Source organism: Cynocephalus volans, chromosome 5 (assembly GCF_027409185.1).
Source record: "Cynocephalus volans isolate mCynVol1 chromosome 5, mCynVol1.pri, whole genome shotgun sequence".
Lineage (NCBI taxonomy): Eukaryota > Metazoa > Chordata > Mammalia > Dermoptera > Cynocephalidae > Cynocephalus > Cynocephalus volans.
The window spans coordinates 47,928,402-47,942,472 of NC_084464.1; the positions used below are offsets into that span (position 1 = coordinate 47,928,402).

The window sequence follows — 14,071 nt, forward strand, 5'->3', positions numbered from 1 at the left end:
CACAAACAGGATGAAACTTGGGTCTGTCTGCACCGCAGACAGTGACTTGTCCTGTCTTGTCCTCAGAGGTGCGGTTCCCGACAGCTGGAATTCCCTTTCCCCAATATCCCCTATTGAGGAATATTCCCTATCCCTTTACCTTGTTTATTTTATCCCTCATTCCCTATACCTTTATCCTATTTATTCTACTTTTTCCATAGCACTCATAACCACCTGACACACACAAGGTTTGCATGTGTGTATACATACATACATACATACATATATATATAGTATATATATATTTGTATATACGTATATATATATTTGTTCATATGTATATATATATTTGTTCATATGTATATATATATTTGTTCTCTGTCTCTCCCCACTAGAACATAAGCACCAGGGATTTGGGTCTGTCATTCCCAGCTCTGTCCCCTGCACCAAGAACAGTGTCTGGCATGTGGTTGCTACTCAGTAAATATTTGTTGAATAAATGCATGAATGTCCTGAAGACCGGCCCCCAGGAGCCTCTGGGCCGGTGTGTCACCCCAGGGTGGTCACTGTTAAGCAGAGGCAGTGCCTGCTAGCAGCTGCCAGCTCTGGAGTCAAATGTAGTATTGACTCCTACCTCTGCCACTTTCTAGCTCCTTGTGTGACCTTGGTTGAGTCACTTCCCTGCCTGCAATTTTGGTTTCCTCATTTATGACAAAGGGATGATAACATCTGCTTCTCAGGGAAACGACCTGTGAAAAGCACCTAAATGGGGAATTCCTCAGAGGAGGGCTCAACAAATGCAATCCTTTTCTTCCTGCTTCCTGCAGGAAGTCCCATGGGCGGTTGTCTCTGCCGAGTTCTCATTCTGTGCACAGTGCCTGTTGCATGGTCTGCACCATCTGCCCCCTCCGCCTCCCCCAGGTCTGACCCCACCCTCTGCATGTACACACACAGAGACACACGGACACACACACAGACGCATGTGACTCCCTGACACCAGACCTAGCTTGGGGCTCAAAATGTTTACACCTAGCTACAGGGAGGGGGCGGCTACTCACCGTGCCAGAATTCACGTATTTCTTTTTCTTCATTTTCTTTTTCGGATTTACCACCTGTGGGAAAAACCAGTTACCAGGTAAGAAATGTTTCCATGCAGTCAGGGCTGGGCCCCTAGGGCTTCCACCTCCCCCTGGGTGTGGCCCCAGCCCCAGCAGAGTGTGGGGTGTGAAGACCACAGGGGCCAGGGGAGTGGGGTTTAGGAAGGGTTTGTGGGACACTGGCATTTAGTTACACAACTGGGCTCCCCAATCAGACCCAGCCTTCCACGCTCAAACATACCAGGAATATTTATTTCACCTTCTTTCCCACCGCTCCCCAAACGCACCCCCCACCTTGTGCAGCCAAAGGGTAAAGCGATCGCGTCTGTGCCTGTTACTTGTGTAGGCTCAAGCTGCCCCCCTCACCCAAGATGCCCTCCTCCCTTCCCTCACCAATTCCAATCCTCCCTCCCTCCAGCCCAAGGGCTGCCCCGGGGCCTCGGAGACTCCTCTCTGGGTCACCACTGCCCTTACATGGCAGTAAGAACCTCCTTAACTGGGCTTCACATTTAAGCTTTAACTTCCAAACTAGACCGGTCCTCACATAATAAATCACAAGGCTAGGGACAGAACAGGTGCTCAAAAAAGACTTGTTGGTGGAATGACTCAGTGGTCTCAACTGGGGGTGGTTTTGTCCCGCAGCAGACATCTGGTAATGTCTGGAGAGATTGGTTGTCACGGCTAAGGGAGGGGGTAGAGGCCAGGAATGCTGTGAGACATCCCACAATGCACAGGACAGCCCTTACAAAGAATGACCCAGTCCCAAATGTCATTAATGCCGAGGCCGAGAAACCCTGGGCCAAGTGAGGATGGCCACCTTGCCCTGTGGGCTCCTTGCGCGCACCCTCATCTGAGGGACTTTCCCACTTACTGCACACGTACTCTCGCTGTGTCTCACCAGTTGGGTGTTTGTTTTTTTCAGCATGGTCAACCTAGGCACAACCTGATGTCCCATCACACAAAGCAAGGCAATTTTCACACCCGCTCTGCCGCCTGCTGGTTTCCAGTGAACTCACTTCCCCCCTGCCATGCCTCCTGTTCATCCTGAAGGGGCCGAGGAGCCATCAGCGGCACCTTTAGCTGTGATCTCTTCTGTCTGAAAGAGTATTGAAATCCCCTTCTGGAGATAAGGAAACTAAGGCACAGAGACACCAAGGAATTTGCCTAAGGCCACACAGCCATCTAGGTAGTGATAGGATTGGACACCAGGTTTCCTAACCCCAAGCCAATAGCACATACACTGGTGCCACCTTGATAACAAATACAAAAACATCCCTTCAACACATATTTATGGGGTAGGATGGGGGTACCATTCTCTCCCCTAAAATTGTCACTCTTGTTGGAGTAAGAAGATAGTCCAAAGGGTGATGTGACGAGGGCAACAAAAGAAGGGGGGTCAGAGAAATGTCAGGGGAACTGGAAGAAGGAAAGGCCATTCCAGGCGGGAGCATCAACAGAGGCTCCCTGGAGCAGGCAGTATTGAATGCAGACTTTGAGGGACAGGAAGGCTTTGGGCACGGAGAGATGGATGTCAGAGGAGAGGCTGTGGGGGGAGAAGCACAAAACTGGGTCCAGTTTGATTGCAAAACCACAGGGCAGAAGAGTAAGTTGGGCTGGCTGGGAGAGAGCCTAGAATGCCAAGCGAAATGTCTGAATGTTACCCAGCAGCCAGCAGGGAATTCTGGTGACCTCTAAACTGGTAGGTGACAAGATCAGAGCAGGCTCTGGGATGCTGGGACCTGGTGGAGGTGAGAACAAGGGGAGGAGGAGGTATATCCAGGGAATGTTTGCCTGGTTCTGCCACCTGATGGCTGTGTGACCTTAGGCAAGTTACTTAACCTCAATGTGCCTCAGTTTCCCCATCCATAAAATGGGAATACAAAGTGCCTACCTCACAGAAATGCACATGGATTAAATGGGTCAATACAAATAAAGTGCTTACAACAGGGTCTGGAATGTATTCAGTACCACAGAAGTGTAGCTGCTATTATTTTTGTATTACTGTTACTACTACTGCTGCCACCACTACTCAAGGTGAGAGGTAATGAGGACCTGGGGGGCGTTGGGACAGGTGCTGAACTACGGCAAACAGCACTGTCAAGAAGTGACCATGTATCTCAGGCCCTGGGGGTGGTTGTAGAGGTGTGTGTGGGGTCAGGAGTGACCGGGTAGACACAGAAGGAAGGAGGAGCTGGATTTGGGGCACAGGTGGGAGGGTCTGGGTGAGATGCTGAGTGAGCCTGGGGAGGGAAGCCCAGAACCAGCTCGGGGCTCCCTCTTTAGCACTGGAAGATGCCCCTCCCCAGGCATGTGTGATGTCCAGATGACAGGGTGCTCACAGACACATCATGGGAAAATAGCTCCCTAAGTAAGCTGTTCAGATGAGGGCAAAATCGTAGCCCCAATGCTGCACTGTACCTCAGTTTCCCATCCATCCCATGAGGGTGCTGAACTATTAGAACCAAGTGCATCTCCAACTTTTGCTCCAAAGTAGCCCTCCCAGCTGAGGAGAATGAACATGGATAGACTCCTGGGCTCTGGGTGTAGCCCAAAGACCTAGCCACAACCATATTTCTTTGAAGCTTTCTGTGTTATCTTTAAATTAGCCTGTATCCACATTTCCACTCTCTAATATAACTGTTTTAATGTTAAAGCAATGTTTTGTTCTCAGATCTTCGTGCGAAGTGGGCACTGAAGAAGTTCCCTGTTTACCCTGAGGTTTCATGTGCTCCCCACAGCACACCCCTCCCCCAGGAACCAGCTTCTCCAGCCCTAAGTGGCTGCCAAGGGGAAGTTCCACATAGGGGACCGGCGCCTCCTAGGGGCCGTCCTGGGAACCTCCCCACTCCACTAAGCATCCTCCTTTTCCTCTCCCAGCACCCCCAGGACAGGTCCGGGGTCTGCCCTTCTGTGTACAGGGGCACTGAGTGGCTCCTAGGAGACAGGAGCTGTGCTGGCCCTGGGGATGCAGCAGTGAGGGAGACACTGCCCCCACCCTTGAGGACCTCATGGCCCACCCCAGGTGAAAGCACCAGCATGAACCAGGCCACAGAGGCTGACACAGCTCTCTGAAAGCTGCAGAGAGCAGGATGTGGCTGCAAGTGGGAGACAGGCAGAAGAGAGGGGCAGGGGCCAGCTGCTAGGGGCCTCTGCTTACATACAAAGATTGCAGGTGGCTGGCAGGGGCGTAATATCGATACAAAGGAGCTTGGGGGGCTGGCCCGTGGCTCACTCGGGAGAGTGCGGTGCTAATAACACCAAGGCCCCGGGTTCGGATCCCATATACGGATGGCCGGTTCGCTCACTGGCTGAGCGTGGTGCTGACAACACCAAGTCAAGGGTTAAGATCCCCTTACCGGTCATCTTAAAAAAAAAAAAAAAAAAAAAAAGGAGCTTGGACTTTACCCAGTAGGTTAGTGGATCTCAGCTGGGGTACGGGAATATTTCGGAATCCCGTCCCACTTCCCCTGTGCGAACCAGGCTGAGATGGTGGGTGGGATGCCCAGACAGGTTTTAAGCACGGGAGCAATGTGGTCAGATTACCATTTGGGTGGAGCACTCAGGTTACTGTGTGGAGGATGGAAGGAGGTGGGACGGCCATTAGGAGGCTGTCACAAAGCCCCCTACGGGGAGATGATGAGGATGATGATGGCAGACTGAGATGAAGGGCACAAATGTCAGAAAATTTAGGTGGTAGAAGGGCAGTGTTTAGTTGTGGAGTGAGGGGTGGGAGATGTTAAGGGTGACTCATAAGGTGCCTTGGGCCTCTGTGATGGGAACATAGGAGACGGAGCCCGTTGGCCATGAGGAGGGGAGGGCTGAGGGAGGTTCAGCCAATGCATTTTATTTTGGACGGCCAAGTCCAAGGAGGGACCAGCAGACAGCTGGACATAGAAGTCTGACACTCGGGTGATGCCAAGGGCCTGGGATGTGGGACTTTTCTAGTGGAAGCCTGTTCTCTGTTCAGGCGATCTGACTCCAGCAAGGCCCTCCTGAGCCCAAACCAGGTTCCCAGTGACACCCCCAAGGTCCAAGGTCTGCCCCTGGGGCCGCCAGAATTGAACTCCTTTCCCACCCGGTGGCCTTTGCATGTGTGAAGACAGCACTTCCACTGCCCAGCGCAGCAGTTTCTCTCATTGACTGCAAAGAAGCAGAGATCAACGACCAAGGAAACAAGACAATCCAACATTTTCTGCTTTTAGCCTGAGACATCGTGGCCTCTTCTAAGCCTGTCTATCACCTTTAGAAGCCAAACTCCAAGACACCTGACCCCTTCCCATCACCTCCTTACAAATCTCCTTAAGGAATGCCAGAGAAAGATGGAGTCTGCTTCTCTCCGCCTGGGTTGGGGGCAAAGATGGCCTCTTCCTTTGTAGATGCAGAAAACAAAGCAATTTACTGCGAGCATCAGAGCCCTGTCAAAGGAATTCATCTGCACTCCATCTTCACAATAACCATTTTCAATTTAATTCAGTGTGACTGTATAACAAACACCTACTGTGTGCCCACTAGCAGTGCTCTGGCCAGTGAGTGGGGCCAACAGAAATGGCTGTCACCTCGCCTGCCCTTGAGAGGTCTAGTTGGAACACAAGACCTGCCCACTCTGAACAGAGAGAGAGCGTGAAGGAGTGGAAGCATCGAGGGATTCAGATTCAGTGACGGGACTCAAGGCCAGCTCTCCGGCCTCACTAGCTGAGTGGCTGCTAGCAGAACGGTAGCGCCGGTACGGTAGGATGGTTGTGAAAAGTGACTCTCCTGGCACACAGGCGCTCAGCAGATGCCAACAGAAGACAGCGCTGACCTCTAGACCAGGTGCTGTTCCATTAACTTATTTAATTCTCAGTTTGCATGGCACAGAGTGGTTCAGGGACTTAGCCAAGGTCACACAGCTAGTCAGTGGTAGAGTCAGGATATGAACCCAAACAGTTACTAGGGTTATAAGTATCTGCCATTAAGTGGGCTTGGCATGATCTGTGACATCCATGAAAGTTCAGGAGAGAGAGAAAGCACCAGAGGCCAGAGGCTAGGAAGGCCTCTCAGAGGGGCAGGGGCTGAGCTAGCTTTGGAAGGTGGGGAGGACACTCCAGAAGGGAGTACACATGCTAGCAAGGGCTCAGTACAGAAACTGCCCTTTGAGGGCAAATGCCACCTCTCCAGAGAGATCAGCTCCAGGTCTAGACCTAGGAAGGTGTCTTGACTCTTTTCCTGACTCTCCTTCTGGAAAAGATAAGACATTCAGCAGGCCTTGAAACTATTCTGACTGAAGGCAGAGGGCTACCTTGAACTCAAGACCTCAGGTCTCAAGCCCAGAACCTTCTCACACTGTACTTCACCTACCCCACCTCCACTCTTACAGCCCCACCCCCTTGCTGGAAGTGCCCTTCAGGGGGACCCTATAACTCAGTTATTTGGAGTTAGACAAGTCTGCGTTGTTTACCTCTTGATTCTGCCACTTACTGAACCACGTGACTTTGGCCAAGTCCTCACACTTTTCTGAGACTCAGTCTCCTTAACTGTAGAATGGGACAATAACTCCTACCTCACAGGAAAACACACAAGCCCCCAGCCCAGTGCATAGCTCGCCATAGTCCTCAATGACTGGGAGCCATATGTCATCAGAGCAGACCCGCCTCACCTCATAGATGTTGAACTGGCTCTGCCCGCGGGCCAGCTCCCGGTAGCTGGTGGTGAACTCCCCAATGAAGTCATGGCTGCAAGAGAAGACCACTGCTCAGACCACTAGGCCCAGGCTGTGTTCCGCCTCTGCCCACCCCTGCCTCCCACACATCCGTTCCCTGGGCTCCCAAGCCTGCCCAGGGCTCTCTGCTCCAGGGGAACACGCCAGCAGAGAGGTTGGGTCCCTGGGAGGAGAGCCCAGTATCACCATGGAACAAGAGACTCAACAGTCACCTAGCCACCGGCAGGGCCTTGCAGGAACAGGACGCACTTCTACTTGGATTCTTGTGTGAACAAACCAGCAATAAAAGGTATTTGAGGAAATCTGAATAAGAAATGAATACTGGATGGTATTCAAGAATTATTGTTCAATGTGTCAAGTGTGATAATGGCATTTGTAGTTATGTGGGAAAATGCTCGTATTTTGTAGACATTCCCAATGAAATAGAGGTAAAATGCCATGATGTTTGTAATTTACTTTAAACTACATTGGCGAAACATAGATAAAGCAAATATGATATAAATTTGACAGTTGTTAACTTTAGGTGATGGGCTTAAAGGTGTTCATTAAACTCTTCTCCAATTACACTGTTTAAAAAGACCATTAGAGTTATGTCCAGCCAGGCAGCGGGGGCTCTTTTCTGCAGTGCCCACATCTTCTGGAGCATGTGTATTGAGTTCATGTTAAGTGCAGCAAAAACCTATACAAAGCAGAACTCCCATTGACCCTGTGCTTGGCTCCCTGTAACTCTCCCTGTCCCTGCTAGAGGGCAGTGGTCAGTGTGCTGGCTGGGGGTGTCCAGCTGGAAAGTGATGCCAGGAGGTGTCCCAGGGGCCAGGCCCTGCTGTGAGTTCACACTGTATTGACTACATATTTACAACTCTCAGCCTTCTGACTCTGAACAGCTTGATGGTGGGACCCGATGGCACCTGGTGGCTGTCACCAGCTGACATGGAAGAGGAGAATATTCTAGGTAAAGGAGAAGTATGAAGAATGCCAGGGTAAGACAAGGCAAATCGTGGGTGGAAACATGAAGACTTGTCTGGTTGCGAGGTGGTTAAAGAGGAGAGGAGAGAGGGAGTCAGCAAGGCAATGTTGGCACTGGAGTTTCTTATGGGACGGCCTCAGGAGAAGCGAGTTCTTTGGAGGGGCTTGGGCCTAATTTGAGCTGCATTTGCACAGTACATTATATAAGACGACATAATATCCCTGTCCACATCACAGACTTGGGAGGTACCAATGGAGATTATGGGACTTTGAAGTCCCCCTAAGTGACTCCTTGGTAGTGCCACAGAATGGAGAGGTCACACAAGTCAGGATGACATATTTGGATTTGGCCCAGCAGACCAGTAGAAGCCAGGACGGTTCTGGACTAAAGCTTCAAGAAGCTGCTCTTGTCCTCACCTATGAAATCCCAGCAATACTGACTCCTTGGGGGCGGAAGGGGAAGGAACTGGCCCTCCAAAGACCCTGCGTGGGAATTACCCTCCCACTGGCCAGGCACAGCCCTGCTCAGGCACTGGCTCAGGGTTCCTGAGTCCACATGTACATCAAGGCTCAGCCTTCCCACAGCCCCTTCCCTCGATCTTCGCTGTCTGCAAACAACCTCTGATGAGCAAGGGATGGACATGCGCGATTGGCCTCCCCACTAGATTGCAAGGAGTCTCTGAGGGCTGAGCTCATTTTCTGCACCTTGGCCACCCACAGTTCTTAGGCTAACCGAGGCCCCACACAGAGACCGTGTCCATGAATGCTCAGGGGGTCACTGGTCTCTGTACCCTAGAACATGCACACTTCAGGAAATTCTAAATCCTGCCAAATGTGGGGAGATTGTAGGCTCTGGCTGACCACTAGGCGGCTATGTGGGGCCCCTTGCACCAAATCCTCCATGACAGTGGTCCTCTGATGCCTCAGTGGGACTCAGCTACCACAGCAGCAGACCCCTCCCACAAAAAAACCCAGGCCCCTCACCCCCAGAGCTGCCTGCCATGGGTAGGGGCCTGGGAAAAGCTCTCCCCATGAGGGTAGGACCCAACCCCCGCCTTCCTCCCCTGTGGCCGTCCCCTCCCCCACTCACCTTCTCACCTCTTGCTCTCATGCCTGCTTACCTGCCATCTCGATCCCAGTCATACACCTCCACCTTGATGGTCCTGTAAGACAAAGAGCCCTTGGTGGGATGAACCTCACCCCACACCTGAATGTCCTGAAGACAGGGTCTGCCTCATCCTCCTGGACCAGAAGGGGATACAAAGACACCCTCTAGGCTCCAGGACCCTGGGAGGCAGGGTAGCAGCCCGAGAGACAAAGAAGCTATCTCGAGGCCTTTGAGCAAAGTTAGGTACAGAGGCAGCCCCAGAGCTGTGTAGGGACTTCCCAGAATTTCAAGGAGGATGTGGAGAAAACAACCTCAGACTTCAGTTCATTCCACCTTCTTCTTGGCCACCCCAGCTGGAGCATAAGCCCCAGCGTGACGCTGTGCTGTGGATTTATCAGGGGTGGGGCTATGGGCGGTGGGAGTATGGCGACCCCTGGGTCTCAGGCCTAAGCAGGGTGGGTTCCTCTGGGGAGAGGGAATAGGACTGCTTGGTGGGCCCCTGGCCCTAGGAGTTGGAGTGGGGAGAAACCGGCCCTGCACATCAGGGATGGGCCCCAGGCCCTGCCTTGGGGATGGCCTGCTGAGATTTTCCATCCCCACGACTGGCTCCTGAGTGAGGGTGTAATTATCTTCACATTTTAGCCTCACTGCTTTAATTAGTTTGTTTTGACTCCTATGCATGGGGTTGGGCTTTGAGAGCCTATTTTATTTTTAGCCACGTTCCCATGGCAACAGGCTAGCAGACCAGAGCGGAGAAGAGGGAGGTGGAAAGCTGCCGGGTTAACCCTTGGTGCCAGCTGGTCCCGGGGATGCCCAGGGACAACAGAGCTGCCGGGGTCCCACAGCAGGGTCAGGGTCTGTGGAGGTGAGAGAGGCCTAGGGAGCTGGGGTCTCCAACCCTCAGTTCTAAACAGGGTTCAAAGAGGCAGCTGCCTGGGCCTGTCTTCTTTTAATATCCCTTCATCGTGACCCATCTCCTTGGGTTTCCAGGAGTTGGCCTCTGGGTTCTGTGTCCCCAGGAAGCAGTCTCCCTTCAGATGAGCCTCCTTGGGACAGATTCTCCTGCATCAGGGCAGAAACTGTTCTGGAATGAAGGAATGACCGGTAGGTAGTGCAGACTGCATTTTTGTAAACCAGAACTCGTGTAAAATGGGCATAGAAGCCCACCCACTTGAAGGAATTCTTTAAATTCTTGTGAAAAACAAAAACTGTTTCTCTGAGATATATTATTGTGGCAAAAAAACCCTAAGCTCCTGAAGATGGGTTGGTAAGCTGGGAAGAGTGGGAAGGGGCTAGGACGTGAGTTGGATGGCCCTAGGCTTGGACGCTGGACCTCTCACTGTGGGACCTGGAGAAGTCGCTTAATCTCTCTGAGCCACAAACTATCATTTGAAAGTAGGGATAATATCAGCCTTGCAGAATAGCTACAAAGACAAGTTGGTAAAACTCACCTGCCACATGGGAGAATCTCAAAAAATACCTCCTTCACCCCACTTTATCCTTTGGCTGTACTCAGATAGTTTTTCATATAAAATTTACTTAAATTAGGGGCCACTTGAGCCTGGGAACCTGGGCTCTGCAACTTCTGAATCCTGGAGTAACAATGCTGGAAGTGATCCTAGTGGCATCTAAGCCTCACTACCTGGCAGAATCACCAGGAAGCTTTGCAGACACACAGACTGCCAGGCCTGGTCCTCACAGATCTGGGGCAGGCCCAGGAATGTTTTAAAGGCCTCCTTAGTGACCGTGCTGTGCATGTTCTGGAGTGAGGATTTTACCCTCCATATTTTCACATGGAGAAACTGTGTCCCCAGGGCCCCCAGGACTTGCCCAGAGTCACACAGATGATGAGGATCTGAGCCAGGACAAAACCAAGGCCCTTACTCCCAGTCCAGCGCTCCGGCCACAGCTCCACAAGGCTGAAGTCTCCCTGTCCCCACATAGCTGCCTCAGTCCTTCCCCAGAGCCCCCCAATTCTGCAGAAGTCTTCAAAGACTCCAGCAAGGGGTGCCTCTCCTCCATCCACCAACACCAGCCCCTTGGGTGACTAGATGAGTGACAACCAAGCTCAGAGGCTTAGGAGGACCCCAGTCGTGGTGACAGCCCTGGATAGCCACAAAATCAGTTGGGAGGTTTTTTTTAATCCCACCACCAGAGGGCGTGCTTTAATTGGTTTGGATAGAACTCAGGCATGGGTCGTTTTGAAAAGTTCCCCACTGATCTTAACGTGCAGAGATTCAGAATCAACTGGTCCAGGGTACAGCCTGGTATGGGGACTGTTAATAGCTCCCCAGTGGGGCCGGCCTGTGGCTCACTCGGGAGAGTGTGGTGCTGATAACACCAAGGCCACGGGTTCGGATCCTATATAGGGATGGCCTGTTGGCTCACTGGCTGAGCGTGGTGCTGACAACACCAAGCCAAGGGTTGAGATCCCTTTACCGGTCATCTGTAAAAAAAAAAAAAAAAAAAAAGCTCCCCAATGGATCTGAACTTGCAGCCGAAGTTGAGACCACTGAGTGTGCAATTCCTGTGCAAACTCAGCTTGGCCTGAATCGGGCTCCAAGGATGGCTACAGTCTAGAGGTCAGATTAGGTCAGCGGCTGCAACCTCCAGCCTTGAAGGAAAAAGAGGGGAAATGATGTCCAGAGACAGGGGAAGGCAGTGGAGAGAAGCCAGACAGAGCTTTGGCTACTCTATTTACAGTCTGTTTCTGTCCAGCTCTGGCTGTGCTGCCTCAGGTCATCACAAGTGCCACTTATAGACTGCAGGCCTGGGCTCCCGACCTCATAGCACAGGCCCAATGAAGGCGTATGTCAGGCTGACTGACTTCTGGGGACAGCACCCATGAGAATGGGCTCCTGGGCATGGGACAATGAAACAGGCCCTGCAGCCCAACAAATGATCATCTTATTTGGCATAAAAAGGCTTAGAACACGGAGCCCCAATCTGGGAAGCAGCAAGGTAGACAGGGAAGATGTCAGGCTCTGGGGCGAGCAGCCCTGGTGGCAGTCCCAGCTCTTCCAGGTACTAGGTGTGTGGCCCTGAGCAACTGGCTTAACCCTCAGAGCCTCTAGTCCTCCGTAGAATGGGATAATCGCACCAACTCTGGAGTTGCTGTGGAAGTAACGACATCATTCACATGGCCAGCATTTGACACGTTATTCTGCTCCTGTCTAAAACATGCAACCCTTTTCCCCAAGCTCCTGTCTCCCAAACAATTCCTATTCACCGTGAAGATGTCAGCTCCATGAGGCCAGGGATTTTGTTTACTGCTGATCTTCAGCTTCTAGAACAGTGCCTACCATATACAGTATTAGGCACTCCCTAAATATTTGTTGCCTGACTGAGATCTCCTGACTGAGATTCTCCATTGTGAAATGGGATATGCAGGTAACAATACCCTCCTTCCACAAAATCACATAAAAAGGCCCAGAGTATGTGGCTTTCCCTGCATCATACAGCTGGTCAGTAGTGATGCCAGGAGCCAATGTACTGGGCCTCTGGTCACCTAGGGCCAAAATGACAGAGACAGGTGTGTGTGAGCTTTGGCAGGGATGAGGGATGCTGGCAAAGGCGCCAGGCCTCCCTCCCTGCGCACTGACCAGCTCTATCTATAGTTTCCTCCAAGCCCTGAGCTGCAAGGTCTTCCTCCTAATGAGCCTCTCCCAGGCAAGGAGAAGGTACACTTCCCGATGCTTTCAAGTCCCAAGGTCTGACAGGCCCTGAGGGGTTTGCCCTAAATTGACTGAATCAGTCCAACACTCCCAGAGGCTTCAGGGAGGAAGAGAAGCATCAGGGCCTCACATGGGGCAGCAGTGAGACTGGCATCCTGGGCACAGGGCTAAAATCCCAGCCTCCAGCTTGCACTATGCAACCTTGAGCTGTCCTGCAGCGACTTTATCTCCCGTATGAGCCCCAGCTTCTGCACGTGCAAACCGGGAATGATAAGACACTCCTCACAGAGGTCATACGTGGGAAGTGCCTGGTACCCTCTGGGCTCCATGTGTGGTAGGATACAAAGTAGAAGCAACTCGTTCATGGGGCTGACAGATGGAAGTGTGAAGCTGCGGCCCTGTGAGAGCCCCCAACCCTCTCCAGATGAAGACTCCGTACCCTTAACACCCTATTAAAATCAACTCACTCAACATTAAGGTGTGAGGGGGTGACAACAGCCCGACCCAGACGAATCTGATGTAACAGGGACAAAACCTCAAGTCACAGAATGTTCAAGAAAAGAGAAGGGCAAATTCTGGGAAGGCAGGGCAAATACTTCTTGCCATCACTCCACTTTAACCCACTGGAGGACTGGACTAGCTGTGACCCTGATGCCTTTTCCTCTGACTCCAGCTCTGTCAGCTGGGCCACGCAGAGTTGGCCTTGTGTGGACTGGAGACACAGCAAAGGCAGGGGTACCTCAAACCATAGGACCAGCCCAGAGGTGACTTCTGCAGAAGGGAAATGTACTTTCTCCTTACTCTTGCAAGTTACACAGTCCTAGTCCTCTGTTTCCCCATCTGTAAAATGGGCACATCACTAGAACCTATCTTCTACGGTTATCGTGAAATTTAAATTCACAAAGTAACACAATGCATTTAAACTGGTTAGAACTAACTTGGCCTGTGTCCTAAATACTCAGTAATTTTAGTAATATTAACAGGTTTCTACCTTCCTTGTTTCAATGAAACTGCCCTTTCTCAGCAGATCACTGGCTCTCATCCTCTCGCATCTCTCTTTCCCACAATAGGAGTCGACTCTCCTGTTTGAAGTCTCTCTCAGATCCCTGGCCGTGGCTGCCCTCCTCTATGTCCCCTGCTATGTCTCTGATCATCTCCTCTGCCTTCTCACTCCTGACCTGTGGCATCCCCCACAGGGCCTCGGGTCCCTGACCACTGCCCATCCCCATCCTGGGGACTCCCAGACCTCTGTCTTCCTCCTTTAGCTGTGCCTGACCCACAAACCATGTTTACCTCTTCTTTTCCCAACCCTCTCAACAGCAGCACCTCATTTTCAAAACAAACATAGTAATTATAATTTAAGGATAATCTTTTAAAAATGGGTTACACATAGGCTGTGAAAGAAAGCTGCTCAGCACAAATCTGTGGACGTAAGAATCTGGCTCCCTGGGGCCGGCCCGGGGCTCACTCGGGAGAGTGTGGTGCTGATAACACCAAGGCCCCGGGTTCGGATCCCTATATAGGGATGGTTGGTTAGCTCACTTGGGAG

At 51.7% G+C, this 14,071-nt stretch overlaps 1 protein-coding gene across 2 annotated transcripts in view; it reads right to left on the reverse strand.

Annotated features, from left to right (window-relative positions):
• CPNE5 (copine 5) overlaps window positions 1–14,071 on the reverse strand; it is an 87,454-nt gene that overhangs the window by 13,039 nt on the left and 60,344 nt on the right. For both annotated transcript variants that reach the window (XM_063097221.1, XM_063097220.1), the window contains 3 exons: window positions 8,862–8,903; window positions 6,712–6,787; window positions 1,038–1,091 (listed from right to left, as the gene is read on the reverse strand). In XM_063097221.1, coding sequence (XP_062953291.1) covers window positions 1,038–1,091; window positions 6,712–6,787; window positions 8,862–8,903 — 172 coding nt within the window. The remainder of the gene's footprint in view (window positions 1–1,037; window positions 1,092–6,711; window positions 6,788–8,861; window positions 8,904–14,071) is intronic.